Source organism: Nerophis lumbriciformis, linkage group LG34 (assembly GCF_033978685.3).
Source record: "Nerophis lumbriciformis linkage group LG34, RoL_Nlum_v2.1, whole genome shotgun sequence".
NCBI lineage: Eukaryota > Metazoa > Chordata > Actinopteri > Syngnathiformes > Syngnathidae > Nerophis > Nerophis lumbriciformis.
In genome coordinates this window covers 3,800,121-3,818,730 of record NC_084581.2, presented here as the reverse complement: position 1 = coordinate 3,818,730, position 18,610 = coordinate 3,800,121, and the positions used below count along the sequence as shown (strand labels likewise).

Sequence of the window (18,610 nt, the reverse complement as noted above, 5' to 3'; positions counted from 1 at the left end):
GGCTTTTGAGTTTTGTAATGCACAACACAATGCGATAGGACACCAATCTTTATTGACTGAAAAAAAATGACCAATCATATTACAGTATCTGTTAAGTATTAGCACACATTTCATGTTTTGTTTGTGCACAGCTAGCTTGACAGTGTAGGTTCTGTGGTTGTATTAGGACACATGATGTGCTCCACATATCATGATCAATATTAAAGTGACTTAAACGATGGACAGTTGTTCTTTTAATTCAGCTGGCCGGGGATGTTTCCAGTTGATTTTGGGTAATCACTCCATTTATGTCAAAATAGCTTGGCTCCAAGTTTCATATTTACAGCGTCAAAATCACACCGACCTCACTTTCAACGGCTTCCGTCTGCTTCAACGTTTCACCCTTTTCTCCCTGCTCTCTTCTATAAGCAGCAGGTCAGCCTCCAAAAGGAGATTTTTTTTGGTCATACGGACAGTTATGCAAAGTACACAATGACGTCCCCACCTAACGACCTTGGACCTGCGGTTGGAGACTCTTTGATAGGGTTACATCTGACTGACTGATTAGACATAGTGGAAACTGCTGTAACCGTTTGGTCTATGTCTGGACAAATCATCTTCTTGGGCCAGTAATGTCTTGTGTACATGTCCATGTCCCCCTTTTTGGAGCTCGTCCAACATTTTTTGTGTGTGAATTTAGAACAATGAAGCGGGGAAGTGAGTGCAGTGCTGCTGGACAGCTGTTACAGAGGGATTGTAAGCATGGTTAGACTGAGGCAGGAAGCAGCTTTCTGTAGTTGCATCCTTTTCTAACAGGCTTTCACAAGCCCCCAGACAGCTGCTGAAGGCTACACATGTTGCATTGTCTCTCTCATGATTGTTTGCTCGGACCACATCACTTATCAGCACCTCATATATCGCCAATGCTTCGTAAGCAGGGTTTCCCCTAGATTGCAAGGATACCTGTGACGGTGGGGGCGTGGTCAATATGATGTCATCACATTTGCTATGATGCATATACTTTCTTTAAAAAGGAAAAAACAATGTATACATACATTTAAAACAAATTTGTTATTAGTTATAGTATTAACATTTTTCTTCTTACATAATATCCTTTTGCTATATTTTTCAATCGTCGCTGATAATTGTGCATTTTTTTCCAAAGAGATTTCTCCAATCCTTCTAGTCACTTTTTCTCTATTAAAAATGACTGGCAACAAATCTGGCATCTATTGTTTGTGTGTGCACAGAGGAAATACTTGTTGGAATTGGGCTTGTTGTTGGCATAAGGTTGGCAATAAAAGCTAAAAAGAGCGTCAGACATTGTCTTCTTTTGAACACAATAATACTTTATATTACTTAGGGGTTTTTTTAATGTGAAAACAAAATTAACTGCACTTATATTGGAATTTTGCTTATTATTCCCAATCAATATGAAACACAAGAAAAGAAAAGTTTTTTGCATTCTAACATGTAAAAAGTTTTTGGGGTTTTTTTGCATTCTAACATGTAAAACATGGCTTGTTCTAAGTGGCTAGCAATGCAGCTAATGGGAGCAATCTACCTCTAAATCACTTAAAAATGTATTCAGAAACTGTCAACAATACTTCATTTACATTCCGTAACCTGTATAATAACCAAGCTGTAGTGACATTGTTATTGTAAGAGCAAGTACTGCCATAAAAACAATGTCCGCTTTGCGAAATGAGCAAGATATTCATGTTTTAACAAGAATATGAGGAAATATCCTCAAACTTTACATGTTATCACTGGCATAGTTTTTCACTTGCGCCCGGAAAAACACGAGTGATGACGTCACGACTATTGTTGACAAATATAATTGTCAACGACAAATTTTATTGTCGACTTTTGCCGAAAATGACTAATCGTTGCAGCCCTCCTTCAAAAATAATTTACTTTTGTATAGTAAATACTGCAGGGGGCGTTGGAGCCTATCTCAGCTACAATCGGTCGGAAGGCGGTGTACACCTAGAAAATGGATGGATGGATAGTAAATACTGCGATCGTGTGTATGTATTTTGTATCTGCTGATGTAGTTCTATTATAGTTGTAAAAAAAAAAAAAAAAAAAAAAGGCCAATACGATATATGTCAGAATGCCAAATATCGGTGTCGATCTCTAATCAAGATATAAATGAAATCACTATTTTTGTCTCGTTTTAAATGTTAAAAATACATTGCTAACAGGTGAGATGTGAACACTTCAGGTTAATTTTTTTTAGAAAAGTGTTTAGTTTTTGTCTGGGGTTGAGCGTGACAGATATACTAAATAACACGATACACTGTTTCAAAAGACAGGCTCCATGTACAGTATGTTACTGTATAATATTTACACACACTGCCAATATTATTTTACGAATATAATTTTGCTCACAGCTCTGTCTATATGTACGTTATTGTTGTTGTTATTATTTTATTATTTATTATTATTTATTTATTATTAAAGCTATTGTGTTAGTTACATAAACACAGGGGGAAGACTTTAGCCTTAATGTTGGCTACCTGTAGTGAGGAACAATTAATTGGATTTTATCTCGATTTTAATTTTGGCTTCTCACGATCATAAAAATATCGAAAAAAGATTAAAGCACAGCGCAACGTGCATAACAATTCCTGAGCTTGAAACTGGTGCGTGAGCGTATGAGTGAAAATAAGACCACATCTACTAGAATTACTCGATACATCAGAACAAACTAGGGTTTTCAAAAGTAACAATACTACAACACCAACACCTAAAATTACATTGATAATATAATTTTTCAGTAGCTACAGTACCAAATACTGCGCAACACTTTTTCAGGACAGGAGTCAGGGCCGAAGAAGAAACCTACTGTCTTAAAGTAAGAAAACTAGCCAATGTGTCCATACATTTATTTATTCGCGTAAGCCTGTCATGAATGCAGATTTTGCGCTTCTGGTTCGCCCTCGCTCATAAGTGAATTACAGTGGAACACACCTGCTTTGCCAGAAAAAGACATAGCAGTAGAGTTCCTTGTTGCCACTTTATCCAGGTAAACATTAAAAGTGAAACAAGAGAAGGTATTGACAAAGTGGAGTGTGTCTTGTGTCATGCCTTAATTTGCTAATCAAATACAAGCGGTCATGAATGTATTGTAATAAATAAAATTAACAGGAAATATGGAGCAAAATGGCATAATGTAATGGGAATGAAGCTGAAATGTTGATACTAATAGATAAAAACTAGGGGTGTAACGGTACACAAAAATTTCGGTTCGGTACATACCTCGGTTTAGAGGTCACGGTTCGGTTCATTTTCGGTACAGTAAGAAAACAACAAAATATAGATTTTTTTGGTTATTTATTTACCAAATTTGTAAACAATGGCTTTATCCTTTTAACATTGGGAACACTATAATAATTCTGCCCACGTTAATCAACATTAAACTGCCTCAAGTTGTTGCTCAGATTAAATAAAATGACAAAACTTTTCTTCCACATATAAAAAGTGCAACATTAAAACAGTTTCAAGTCAACTCATCATGCTTAATTTATTACAGCGTTTGGGAAGCCTGTAGTTGATTTTTATTATGTAAATGTTATATTTTTATCAACATGTGATAGCAGGGACCCTGCCATTCAAAACTAGGCTGCTCCATTACTAATGATTAATGTAACTATAGCTGAAAAAATAGTACAATAGCAATAGGAGAGACTATTCATCCCTGAACACCATGGAGTTCATGTAGGCTTTATGATGCAGTTACATTATTATATCAACTATCAGAGACACAAACTCTTCATTTAACATAATATGCTTCAACACAGCTCAATCAACACAGAAAAAGGTAAAGTGAAATAACAGACAGACAGGGTTTTGCTGTCCGTAACACATGCACACGCACACACACCGCAAAATGAGCTTACGTTACGCTAAAAGCGAATTAGCCTTCACCTCAAGCCAGGATTGCGAGCTAGCTGAGCTGCCGTTTGTTTCTAGAACGTCAACGGGCTCAAAGTAATGTTAGTAGTAGTTGACTGGGAGGTGTTTATTATAATTTGGGGAGAGTCCGCTGCCTGATGCTTACCTGCTAAACACCTATCTGCTAACCCCACCACAGAAGCACTGACACCATGCGCTCTGAATACGCACTGCTGATTGGCTGTTACAGCTCTGGTGTAACCAATCAGATGGTTGTTTGGGTGTACTGTGTAGAGTTCTGACAAAGGCAGAAGAAGCTGAGCAGCTTGTTAAGACTTTAGCTTTAGCTACTTAATATGTTCATGTGGAAACTCGTTCGGTACACCTCCGAACCCAACCGAAGCCCCTGTACCGAAACGGTTCAATACAAATACACGTACCGTTACACCCCTAATAAAACACAAAGAATGTTCTTTAAAATACATGCTTTGGCTTTTTGATTAGCCTATTTAATTACAAACTATATGATGCCACGCTACCACCATATTGAAAAAATATAATGTATGAATATATTTATGAGCATATTCATAATCTCAGTATTGTTTGTTTTGATATACTGGGAGGTTACAGGCCACTGATGTTCTTTTAGAATTTATAGTTGCCTCTTGGCAGCTGATACTGCAATTTAAATTCCTTGCAAAAACATGTTGAAGCACAGTGATGTTAAAAATTTGATACTTTAAAACATATTTAAATAAAGTGGTGAATTTAAAAGTACAGTTTTTTTATTTTAATTGTAGTATCTACTACTGAAAATCTGGTATCGTGACATGTCGACAGGTATTTTGGCCCACTCTTCAAAAGCATACTGTTAATGCATCTGTTTTTAGCTTTATTTTGGGTTATTGTCCAGTTAGAGGACCAATGACCTGTTCATTGTTAAGGTCCTGTGCGTCTTCTTGTTGCATTTCCCCCACTCCTATGCTGGAATAAGTCCAATTTATAAGTCCAACATAAGTAGTAGTATATTACCCAAAGGGAAGTGGCTACAATACAGAGTTGCCAAATTGGAAACATTGTCTGAGGTCTTTGCATGTATTTTATAGAATTTTATATTACATTTTCAATGATAATGTTGTGTCAATGATAAAAAAACAAAAAAATATTTTTAAAATCACGATTATTAATCATGATTATTTACTGTTAATTGAAATATATTTATTTGCACTTTCTATTTTTAAACAAACCGTATGTAAAGTTGTCTTTCATTTCAAAAAATAAACTACAAAAAGAATTAATAATTTAAAAAAAATGTACAAAAGACAAAGGGCTAAATAAAATAAATATGCCATTGCAGAGTGCGATCATAAAGTGCAAACAAGTGATAAAATAAAATTATGCCCAAAAGGCACATACAAAGGAACACATTCATTGTACTGCTCACAGTATATATAGGACATGTCTTTGGCCAAATAAAACATTATTACATCTGTTATTTTGGCGTGTCTTTGAGAGGTGGATGGATACGGGATCCCTCTGTGCATGGCTGATGTTATGGCATCCATGTTTTGGGCACCTCCGCTTTTGTAGCTATTCGTAGGGGTTTTGCGTCGGTTGCAGGCAGACTACTCCGTTAGCAACCAACTTTATAGCGTGGGCAAATTATGGGGTTTGAGAAAAGAATGATGGTGTTGTTAATGGCTAATGTTTCTCCGCAACTCGATAATTTGTTTGATTGTGCAGACCAATGCAGCTTTGCCGTGCAACATGTGCCATTTGTTGTTGGCTCATCCGCCTGGTAACATTTCCGGGTTTTGGGAAACAAGCTTGAGTGCCTGAAGAACAGAGAGGCATGCGGCCGTGTTCCGGGGTTAAAATGCATGCCTGTTGGTACCCTGTGGGTGACTCTGCGGTAGGGTAGGGCACCGGTGTAATAATGTATTTATTTTTCCTAATACTTGAGGGAGCTACTGGCTGATCTACCTTCAACCATTGTTAACACTCCCTCTTCCTTGCTATTACATGAGTCCACTGTCTGACTGTTGGTTGTGAACGTACTTTGTTTGAAATGCAGCAGAACCTGTTTTTTAAATGTTAATATCGCCGATGATCACTTTCATTTAATCGACGCTGCCAAAATCGTGATCACGATTATAATTCGATTAATTGTGCAGCCCTAGGGCATCAGTATCACGGGAAGTCAAAAATCGAGGCTTTTTTGTATTGTTACAATGAAACTCCTCAGGTGGGAAAACACCAACTTTCTAGTATGTGTATATGCAGAATCAATTTGTCCAGTATGAAATAGTAAATAGAAAAAAATAGAATAGATTGTGATCCTGTGTGTAAATAGAATGTAAAAACAATGAGAACAAACAAAACCAAATAGCCAAGTTCAGCACAGTTGTTAAAATGTTTGACTTGTACATGGATTTTAAGATGCATCTTAACTCATAATAATACAAACATTTCTTGCATTGAACAGAGCTCAGTTTACCGAGTCAAATTCCTTTTGCGTTTAACCTACTTAGCCTATAAATCTGATTCTGATTTCCGTTTTTTCTCATTACTTTCTGCATTTTTTATTCAATGTTTAAATGTTTTGCTGTTTCTATGTTTATTTAATTTCTTTACAATGTGCCACGGGCCCTTAAGAGGAAAAAAAAGGAGCCGCGTTGCAAATGGCCTGTGGGCTGCACTTTCAACACTACTGGTTTATGTACCGTATTTTCCGCACTATTAGCCGCACCTAAAAACCACTAATTTACTCAAAAGCTGACAGTGCGGCTTATAACCCGGTGCGCTTTATATATGGATTAATATTAAGATTCATTTTCATAAAGTTTAGGTCTCGCAACTACGGTAAACAGCCGCCATCTTTTTTCCCCGTAGAAGAGGAAGCGTGTCTTCTTCTACAGTAAGCAACCGCCAAGGTAAGCACCCGCCCCCATAGAAGAGGAAGCGCTTCTTCTTCTACTGTAAGCAACCACCCGCCCCCGTAGAAGAAGAAGAAGCGAGCGGATATTACGTTTCATTTCCTTTGTGTGTTTACATCTGTAAAGACCACAAAATGGCTCCTACTAAGCGACAGGTTTCCGGTTCATGAAAAGACGCAATCTCTCCATCCGCACACGGACTACTATTTCACAGCAACTGCCTAAAGACTTTCAAGAAAAGCTGGCTACTTTCCGTGCATATTGTAAAAACAAGATAGCTGAAAAAAAGATCCGGCCAGAGAACATTATCAACATGGACGAGGTTCCACTGACTTTTGATATTCCTGTGAACCGCACTGTGGATACAACGGGAGCACGTACGGTGAATATTCGCACCACAGGGAATGAGAAGTCATCCTTCACTGTGGTTCTAGCTTGCCATGCTAATGGCCAGAAACTTCCACCCATGGTGATATTCAAAAGGAAGACCTTGCCAAAAGAGACCTTTCCAGCCGGCGTCATCATAAAAGCTAACTCGAAGGGATGGATGGATGAAGAAAAGATGAGCGAGTGGTTAAGGGAAGTTTACGCGAAGAGGCCGGGTGGCTTTTTTCACGCAGCTCCGTCCATGTTGATATACGACTCCATGCGCGCCCACATCACGCTGGTTTTTAATATATTATTAAAGTTTGACTGACCTATCTGACTGTTTTTTTGACATTCCCTTTAGCGCAGTTAGATGCGGCTTATAACACGGGGCGGCTTATAGGTGGACAAAGTTTTGAAATATGCCGTTCATTGAAGGCGCGGCTTATAACCCAGGGCGGCTTATGGTGCGGAAAATACGGTAGTTCACCAAGAAGGCAAAGTTTTGGGTAAGTGTCTCTCTAAGCTTGCTCCAAGCAAATTTCACGCTTTTGGACATTTTGTGCACGCAATCCATCATGGTGGTAATGCACATTACATACTCCCTGGGCTTGTGGACGCTTGTAATTAATTACTGATTAAATGCACAACGCAAAATACAACGCTGAATCCACTTCCCCTTTCCTTTGCGTAGATGACAGAAGCGCATTGGACCACATTAAATGTTGTTGTGCTGTTATCTTTACCATTGAAATAAACTATTTCTCGAGGCAGAGAAAATGACTTAATTATTTGTAATCAAGTTACCGGTACTGAAATTACTCGAGGTGTCGTTTCAAGGAATTCGGCATTCTGAAAAATTAAAAGAATGCGGGAGGCTACTTTCATACATTGTGTACATTAAAAAATTGTGAAACCAATTCAATTAATATACTCAACTATTTAGAAAAACATTATCTTAGCTTTTGCGTTATAGGTGACAAAGCAAATAGTTGTTAGTGTTGCATGTAAAATACCTCATTAATAATGAATTTGTTTAATTTTTAGAACATGTCAGGGGATTCAAAAAAATGTAGCTCTGCGATGAAAATGGCCCATGGGCTTCACTTTGGACACCCCTAATTTGCACTTATTTTTACCAACATATTTTGTGACTAAAATGTCTGTTGATCAAATGCGAAAATGTTAACATTTTATTGATACAATACATCATTGGACAATTTTGCAGTATTTCAAGTCAAAGCATATGTTGTAACATAACGTACCAAAAAATGTTTAAAACATGTTGATGCTAAAAAGCACACAAAAGGATGAATCAGTTATTTGTTGTTAGTAAACAGTATGTTGCTGACTTGAGTTCATTGTGTGTTTTTCAGACATCTGATGGATTAAAAAGTGAGTTCCATTTTGTTGAAGATCAATCCCTTTTGGACAGCAGTGCTGATCGTCACGCTTGTTCACCACACCCATTCCCTCCATCGGTGTTTGTGAACCCACTCCGGACAGCTTGCAGCAGGGTCTTTCCTGAGCAGCAGCAGCTGCGTCCTGCTTGCTGACTCTTCTCCCTTCCCCACTTCCTGTGCTTGGTCAGAACAGGGTAGAGCCTCCCCTATTTTTCCCACCTCATCTCAAACGCTGAATTAGTTGTTCACATTAATTGTACACTCAGGACTACGGAAAGTAATCAAGGAGGGCCTCTTGATCCCTCAGCAGTGGGCAGTCTCCACTGACGTCCTCCCTGTCAACCTTCACTAGTCTCAAGCATGACTTCCATGTCCAGTCTATTTTCCTTCACAAGTCCAGCAGTCAAGCGCCTGCTTGGCTGGAAGCAGGGAGATGAAGAAGAGAAATGGGCAGAAAAGGCAGTGGACGCTCTTGTAAAGAAGCTAAAGAAGAAGAAAGGGGCAATGGAGGACCTGGAAAAAGCCCTGAGCTGCCCTGGGCAGCCCAGCAAATGTGTTACCATTCCAAGATCACTGGACGGCCGGCTACAGGTTTCTCACCGCAAAGGTCTGCCACATGTCATCTATTGCCGGGTGTGGCGGTGGCCAGACCTCCAGTCTCACCATGAGCTCAAGCCCCTGGAGGTGTGCGAGTATCCATTTGGCTCCAAACAGAAAGAGGTCTGCATCAACCCGTATCACTACAAGCGAGTGGAGAGTCCTGGTAGGTACTTTCTTTCTCTTGTCTTTGTACAACTGCTTTTTGCATTCAGAATAAGGTTTCCCTTTTCACAGAACAATTTTAATCATTTTAGCTGGAATAAGAATTGTAACACACACTAGAGATCAACCAACTTTGTTTTTTCAGGGCTGATACCGGCGGTATAGCTCGGTTGGTAGAGCTGCCGTGCCAGCAACTTAAGGGTTGCAGGTTCGATCCCCGCTTCCGCCATCCTAGTCACTGCCGTTGTGTCCTTGGGCAAGATACTTTACCCACCTGCTCCCAGTGCCACCCACACTGGTTTAAATGTAACTTAGATATTGGGTTTCACAGTGTAAAGCGCTTTGAGTCACTTGAGAAAAAGCGCTATATAAATGTAATTCACTTCACTTCACATTAGTAGTCAAGCAGGCCGATAACCGATATTTGGAGACAATATTAATTTTCAGTAAATGTTAGTTAACATGACTAGTATACGTCAGTAAACAGCTGGACAAGGCGTTAAGTTTTTTATTCACATTTTTTTCAAGAAAACGTCTGACAAATGGCGACATGTTTTATGCAGCGCTAATGTGTTTCATTTGTCACCCTAAAACATCAGAGGATTTATACAAACACTTTTATTACATGTGTCTAATACAGCATGTCACAGGAGCATCAACAATTGCATTTCAAAATATGGGAAATCTATTGGGGACACTGCTCACAGCTCGAAGGTCTTGGGTTCATTTCCCGGGCTCGATGTCTTTCTGCGTGGAGATTACTTGTGTGAAGTTGGCCACACGCAAAATTCTGTTGAAATTGTCATTCGTTTGTGCTGGTTTGTCCCGTTGAAATGTTTGCTTGTGCTGTTTTCGTTTCTGAGTTATTAAAAATTATTTTATAGGCAGCCCTGCCCCAATATTTCAAATTAAGGCAAAATAGTTTTATTCGTTTGTAATGGAAACATTTTTGGTCCAACAATTATAGTGGTGTCCCAATTACTCTTTGCATATAGGGGTAGTGGGCATTATAGGGGGGTGGGGGTATGAATCGAGCCCTTCAGAGCGAGGGTTTTCAGGTGTTGACTTTCCCAGGGAGGACCAGAGAGAATTCCCCGATTTCTGCATAAGTTTTGTAATATTATTACACGTTAGTTTGTAACGCTAGGCAGCTAACCACGCTAGCTAACGATAAATACAATACTGACAAAACGCTTGCAAATGTGAAAACATTAACGTTGCATAACTTAAAAAAAACTCACAAGCAAAAACAGTCGTAGATGGCGGCTTCTTCTTTGTGTAGTTATTTGTTTATTAATCAACTGAAGCATGATGAGTGATTAAAAAAAACAATCTCAACCATTTATTCCGTTGTAATGGTCGGACTAGGGTTGTACGGTCCACCGTTATTTATAAAGTACTGCAGTACTAATGAATTAAAAAAGGGACTACTGCCTTTGAAAAATACCGGTACTTTTTTTTCATACACAATTGCTGCCGTGCGGCGGCGACGTTGTTGAGTGGTAGCATGTTGAGTGAGTCAGCGCCCACACACAGAGGGTATACAAGCCGAAACAGTGTGGTGAGGAAGAATGGCAAAAAAATGGTAAGGGTACAAAAATATTGGTATCGGGACAACCCTTGTTTGGACGTATGTGGCAACGTAACTACGTAGTCGCTTACGTGCCCGAGCGTAAACTATGCAGTAATGTAGCAAGTGGGGTCCCAATTCCTATGGCAGTTTACAAAGCTGTACCTCTTGTTTCATTTCAATGGTGTAGTGGTAGTGAGTGAGGGTGAACATTGCGATTGGGCCTAAATTGTCCCTAATGTGTGAATGGTAGTCTGTCTATCCGTGTTGGCCTTGCGATGAGGTGGCAAATTGTGCAGGGTTTACCTTGTCTTTCGCCGGGTACATCTGGGATTGGCTCCATGATTGACAATGAGAATATTTTTTATTCTTCTTTTTTTTTTAAAGGGTTCAAGCAAAAAGAGCTGGTGCTTAAGCAGTGGTTATTACTATCTACTTCACTAGTAATTTTTTTAAAATACTAATAAATACGGGTATAATGTATGTCTATTATATCTGTAAAAAAGCCGATACGATATACGCCAAAATACCAAATATCGGCCCCGATAATCGGTCGATGTCTAACACACACCCACTCATTTTTTCCGTTACTGCATAACAGCGAATCCTAACTTGATTAGAGCTATGCACATCCTGCAGCTGGCATCTAAATGCACACAAGCCACGAATCTGACTTGCATGGAAAATCAATATCACTTGCTCTTTTAGAGTCTGATTAGATTACATGCCTGAGAGACTCCAAAAGGGTGTGGCATCAGAGAAGGACTTTATAAATGTATCAACCTCTCCGACTAAGTGCACAGCCCTTTCTCTCACTCCTCATCATTACTCATCATCTTTACTTGGATGATATCAATAATCAAATGTATGATCAGAATGCTTTTTCTTGCTGTCAGCCCTTCTGCTCAGTCAATGCCCTTACAGTGATGTTGCCAGGTATGCGCCCTTTGTTCCTGACTCATTCAAATCTGAATGGACACAGTAAATTCACTATATGCACCAAATGTTCCCATGAAAATCGATACATTGTGTACTACAACTTGTTTGTTCAACAAAAATTGTAAATTAAAAAATTCATCAAATTTGTTGTCGCCAAATTAATTCGTCAATAATAGTCAGTGACTTTATCGCTTGTGTTTTTCTAGATTAACACAAATACGCGTGTGATAGCACGACCAGTAAGCAGAAAGAGAAACATTTGAAAACTAAATACATTAAAGACAGAAATACTGTGTTCAATTAGCGAAGCCGACCTTGCTTTTCATGGCAGTACATTTGTTATGCGGGAGAATTTAAAGCAGAGATATGTCTGGAGGATGCAGTCGCTGACTCTCCTCTGTAAGAAATAGCTTGTTTGGTAACACAAGCGAGACAGACTTGTGTGTATGAACTAGCTTAAACTATCCTTTTAACCAAAGTCCGCCAGCTAAACTTTTTCTACATGCTTGTCTGTGCAGCTTTCTAAACACATCATCAGAAAATGTTTTTTTTCTTTTTGAGGAAGCTATAACTTTGGTGTTTTGTTGTTACTTTTATTTTGACTGTCCTTGTCTACTTTAAAAAATACTTCTTTGTTTTTATGGCTAAATTAGAGCCACTGAATGTGTATTTAAAAAAATCTGATTAGTTGACTAAAAATGTATATTGTCGATGACTAGTCAACATATATATGTATATATATATATATATATATATATATATATATATATATATATATATATATATATATATATATATATATATATATATATATATATATATACCGTATATTACCAAATAAACGCCCTTGGGCAAATAACCGCCCATGTCCTAATAGCCGCCCGGGGTCTGACCCCATTTTGTGAATTAACCGCCTCTTCCTAATAACCGCCTATGTCCAAATAGCCGCCCATGGGCTGTTATTTGCATAATTTAGATTAAAATGCTACTGGGGTTGCGTTTGCTGCAGTATTATTGTTTTGGTGGTTTTATAGAGTACTTGGTACCATAAATGTATTTTTCCTGTATGCTGCTTTATTTAAAACTTGGAGTACTGTAGCTAGGGCTGCAGCTAACGATTATTTTTCTATCGATTAATCCATAGATTATTTTTTCGATTAATCTATAGATTATTGTTCCTTTTACCGATTATTTTTTTTATTTAAAATGAAGAGGAAAAAATATATGTAGGCCAGTTTTTTCAAAAGGCATGGCTTTTATTTACAAAAAAAAAAGTATGGCCACTCAGTCAACATTGACAACAACATGACAAAATATTCTGTAACAATGTAAACATTTAAAACTTTTAACATTTAACAAAATTAAAAGTAGCTTATTTGCTTTTTAATGTGCAAATATAAAAGTAAACATCCAGTGCAAATCTTAATATTCTGGAATAGTATAAGCATTTAAAAAGTAAAAGTATTGCTTATTTTGCTTTAAAATGTGCAAAAATAAAGATAAACATCCAATACAAAAAAAGTGTACAGTGTAAACATTTCAACAAAAGTAAAAGTATTGCTTATTTTGCTTAATAACACAACAATGATAGTATGATTAAAGTGAAAGTTAATTGTTGGTTTGTACATAGTATATGTAACTGTTAATGTTGTAAAAGGTATTTGCACAACTAATTAACGTTAGCGTTTGTGACACGTCTTGTGCCGTGGGGTTCTTTCAGGACCGACAGACTGAACGCCAGACGGCTTTGCCAGGTTTACAATCTTTTAATTTTACACAAAGTCTTTTCTCTTCCAACTCTTTTCTCTTTCTTTCCTCGCTTTTCAGCTCCTCTTCCTCGCTCGCTCGTCGTCCCCTGTCTCTTGCGGCGTCGCTCCCGGCGCGCCCCGCCTTGCCGCTCGCTCGCCGCCGCCGCCTCTCCACAGCGTTAAAGAGGAGCGCGTCTTTGTAAACACTGAACAGGCACGCCAAACGCGCCTCTCAGAGCAAACGGTGCTTTAGTTTATGAATTTACAACGCAGATACAAATGACACATTCATGTTTTTGTGTAATAATGACAACGTATACGCACGCGGACGATTGACTTGTTGATGGTGATGGCAAGAACGCTGTCGGGGGTTTTCTTTTCAAATGTTCGTTCATAGCCGTTGTGCTGCTATGATAGGCCATTTCCGCTCGACACAGTGTGCATACAACAACATTATTAGGCCGTTTATTGAAATACTCCGACACTTTTGACGACTTTTGGCGTGCTTTTTTCCCCTCGCTCGCATCGTCTGCTTTGCGCTCCGCCATGACAGTAGTGTGACGTAAATATGCGACGCGCCGACGCACAAAAACGGCGTCGACGTATTTACGTAACCGATGACGTCGACTACGTCGACGCGTCGTTTCAGCCTTAACTGTAGCCTTTATTTTATTTAAGTGACAGTATTATTGTTGTGTTTTGATGGTGGGTTTTATACTTGAGTACTTGGTACCATAATTTTATTTTTCCCGGTAGGCTGCTTTATTTAAAAAGTTTATTTATTTTTAGTATTGGTATTCTATATGACAATTATTGCACCACTGCCATGTTGAGGCCTTGTTGATCTCTTGTCTTTTGATAGCCTACCTCATGTTGATCTCTTGTTTTTTTGTTTGTATGTTTACAATAGCTTTTACATTTAAAGTTTTTTGTACGAAAAAAAATACTGGACTGTAACCAAATAATGGCCTGGTGCAGGCTGGTGCAAAAATAAATAAAAGCCTTGTGCAAATAACTGCCTGCTTCTTTTAAACGCCTGTCTCCAAAATCGATTTTGTGAAATAAACGCCCGGGCTACTATTTGGTAATATACGGTATATATATATATATATATCTATATATAATGTGTGTGTGTGTGTGTGTGTGTGTGTGTGTGTGTGTGTGTGTGTATATATATATATATATATATATATATATATATATATATATATATATATATATATATATAATGTGCGTGTGTATGTATATACATGTGTGTGTGTGTGTGTGTGTGTGTGTGTGTGTGTGTGTATATATATATATATATATATATATATATATATATATATATATATATATAATGTGCGTGTGTATGTATATATATATATGTGTGTGTGTGTGTGTGTGTGTGTGTGTGTATACTGTATATGTATGGGCTGAAACGATTCCTCGAGTAATTCGGTTACAAAATATATTCGAGGAATTTTCGCTGCGTCGAGGCGTCATTAAGGTTTATTTATTTTATTTCATTATTTTTTTACGGCATTCTGCCTTGTTTAGTAGTCAAAGCTCACGTTTGAGCCTCTTGTCCACACGCAGACGTATACTTTTGTCTTTAAAAACGCAGACTTTTACAAACGCTAGCCAGAGTGTCGATTTCCAAAACTCTCCACTTAGCGTATGCGTGTACACTACACAAACGGAGACTGCTGCCTTTAAACACACTGTAAGATGACTTAATATATCTTTGTACGTAAACATGCTGCTATTTTCACTCAACATTAATAAAAAGACACATCAAACAGTCAGCTGTTTTGGATACGATCGCTGTGGAACCTCGAGCAGATGGAACAACTTTGACAAGCAAGACTTTTTGCTGTGTGTCATAAAAAAGGTGCAACATTATTTTATGTTTTTAGTCCTTATTTAACGACAAATCATGAAGTCAACTTACGCAAAGCGACCAAGCAACTAAAAAAAAACATGATGTTGTGTCCTCCTTGTAGTGTGTACTAATGTTAAAGACAATATACACTTCATTACACATGTACTATATCACTATATCCATCCATTTCTACCATTTTTCCCATCATTAAATGCTTTTCAATTCCATGAGTTTTGCAGCGGCACACACACGTCCATGCTTTATATAGGCACTTAAACATGCAAAATAGTTTCCTTGGCTCGTTAGTGCGTGCTATTTTAGAAATAATGTAGACTTCACTGCACATCTAATACATCACCATGTTGCTGAACATGTTATAATTCTATGAGGGTTGGCTTTTAGCAGCAAAGGCGTGAATTTGCTCTTTAATAATGTTCCCAGGGTTCTGCGTACGTGCAGGCTGGTTTTAAAGATAATGTACGTGTCATTGTACGTCTAAAGTATATCAAAATAAACACAATAGGAGGTGTAATGCTGCACCAAGTCGGCTATTGCTGCTTTTTTCAGGCTTCTGATTGGACAAAATGTGCATGACAGTATGTGTTTGTGTGTAGACATAGACAATTTTGAAACTACACTTGTGTGGATGGAGATTGTTTTAACCCCAAATATGTGTTTTTGAAACTCTCCGTGTTCGTGTTGACGTGGCCTTAAAGGCACTACCTAATCTTTTTAATACTTTTTATGTTTGATATAATGAAAACTGTTCTCATTGTTTTGTTTTTCATACTAAGAATGTAGTTTTATTTTACTTTTCTCACAGACTATTAATTTTGAACTAATTTTATATACAGGTAAAAGCCAGTAAATTAGAATATTTTGAAAAACTTGATTTATTTCAGTAATTGCATTCAAAAGGTGTAACTTGTACATTATATTTATTCATTGCACACAGACTGATGCATTCAAATGTTTATTTCATTTAATTTTGATGATTTGAAGTGGCAACAAATGAAAATCCAAAATTCCGTGTGTCACAAAATTAGAATATTACTTAAGGCTAATACAAAAAAGGGATTTTTAGAAATGTTGGCCAACTGAAAAGTATGAAAATGAAAAATATGAGCATGTACAATACTCAATACTTGGTTGGAGCTCCTTTTGCCTCAATTACTGCGTTAATGCGGCGTGGCATGGAGTCGATGAGTTTCTGGCACTGCTCAGGTGTTATGAGAGCCCAGGTTGCTCTGATAGTGGCCTTCAACTCTTCTGCGTTTTTGGGTCTGGCATTCTGCATCTTCCTTTTCACAATACCCCACAGATTTTCTATGGGGCTAAGGTCAGGGGAGTTGGCGGGCCAATTTAGAACAGAAATACCATGGTCCGTAAACCAGGCACGGGTAGATTTTGCGCTGTGTGCAGGCGCCAAGTCCTGTTGGAACTTGAAATCTCCATCTCCATAGAGCAGGTCAGCAGCAGGAAGCATGAAGTGCTCTAAAACTTGTTGGTAGACGGCTGCGTTGACTCTGGATCTCAGGAAACAGAGTGGACCGACACCAGCAGATGTCATGGCACCCCAAACCATCACTGATGGTGGAAACTTTACACTAGACTTCAGGCAACGTGGATCCTGTGCCTCTCCTGTCTTCCTCCAGACTCTGGGACCTCGATTTCCAAAGGAAATGCAAAATTTGCATGGTTGGGTGATGGTTTGGGGTGCCATGTCATCTGCTGGTGTCGGTCCACTCTGTTTCCTGAGATCCAGGGTCAACGCAGCCGTCTACCAGCAAGTTTTAGAGCACTTCATGCTTCCTGCTGCTGACCTGCTCTATGGAGATGGAGATTTCAAGTTCCAACAGGACTTGGCGCCTGCACACAGCGCAAAATCTACCCGTGCCTGGTTTACGGACCATGGTATTTCTGTTCTAAATTGGCCCGCCAACTCCCCTGACCTTAGCCCCATAGAAAATCTGTGGGGTATTGTGAAAAGGAAGATGCAGAATGCCAGACCCAAAAACGCAGAAGAGTTGAAGGCCACTATCAGAGCAACCTGGGCTCTCATAACACCTGAGCAGTGCCAGAAACTCATCGACTCCATGCCACGCCGCATTAACGCAGTAATTGAGGCAAAAGGAGCTCCAACCAAGTATTGAGTATTGTACATGCTCATATTTTTCATTTTCATACTTTTCAGTTGGCCAACATTTCTAAAAATCCCTTTTTTGTATTAGCCTTAAGTAATATTCTAATTTTGTGACACACGGAATTTTGGATTTTCATTTGTTGCCACTTCAAATCATCAAAATTAAATGAAATAAACATTTGAATGCATCAGTCTGTGTGCAATGAATAAATATAATGTACAAGTTACACCTTTTGAATGCAATTACTGAAATAAATCAAGTTTTTCAAAATATTCTAATTTACTGGCTTTTACCTGTATATGTGATTTAATCTCAAACATGTTATGATGGCAAAATGAACATTGATTACTATTTTGCATGCAAAGAATGCAATGCATTCTTAAAATTGAAAACTGTTGTCGTCATTATTAAGTGGTTTGTCTTTTTATATTGTTTATGTATTGTTGGCAGGTTGAAAACAGCTCAGCGGATTTGCGTGGAGAAACAACCGTTTAAACAGCATCGTATAATAACCATCAAAAACCCCCGAGGGACAAGAACTTCGTTTATGCGGTCACACCACCCAGCACATAGGGCTGTGAGCACACCTGTCTTTATTAGCACACACAAATTGACACAATCAACCACGGACGCATTTCAGCTGTGCGTGTCAGCCTTCAATAATGAAAACAGGTGTTTAAGATATAAAAGACAATTAGGCCAAACGCAATAATTGAGGGCACATCTTAACATGTATAATTAAACCTTAATCAAGCAAAGATATTGCTCCGCCCGGCTGCACCAAATAATAATATAAATCCACTTAATAAAGTCAAAATACAAATAAGGCAACAAGAGAAGTATCCCACACTTCTCTTTTGTAAAGTACATTTGTACAGCCAAAATGGGCATCTACATCAACAATATGATTTGCCTGAGAAGCTGGACAGGACAAAAAATATACTGTGTATATATATATATTTTTTTTTTAAACCAAAAATATGATTTATTCGATTAATC

The 18,610-nt window shown here is 38.2% G+C and overlaps 1 protein-coding gene across 1 annotated transcript in view; it reads left to right on the top strand.

Moving 5' to 3' along the window:
• smad5 (SMAD family member 5) overlaps positions 1 to 18,610 on the top strand; it is a 46,870-nt gene that overhangs the window by 9,721 nt on the left and 18,539 nt on the right. Inside the window, exon 2 of the mRNA XM_061929924.1 lies at positions 8,558 to 9,347. Within this exon, the coding sequence (XP_061785908.1) occupies positions 8,945 to 9,347 (403 nt within the window). The 5' untranslated portion in view covers positions 8,558 to 8,944. The remainder of the gene's footprint in view (positions 1 to 8,557; positions 9,348 to 18,610) is intronic.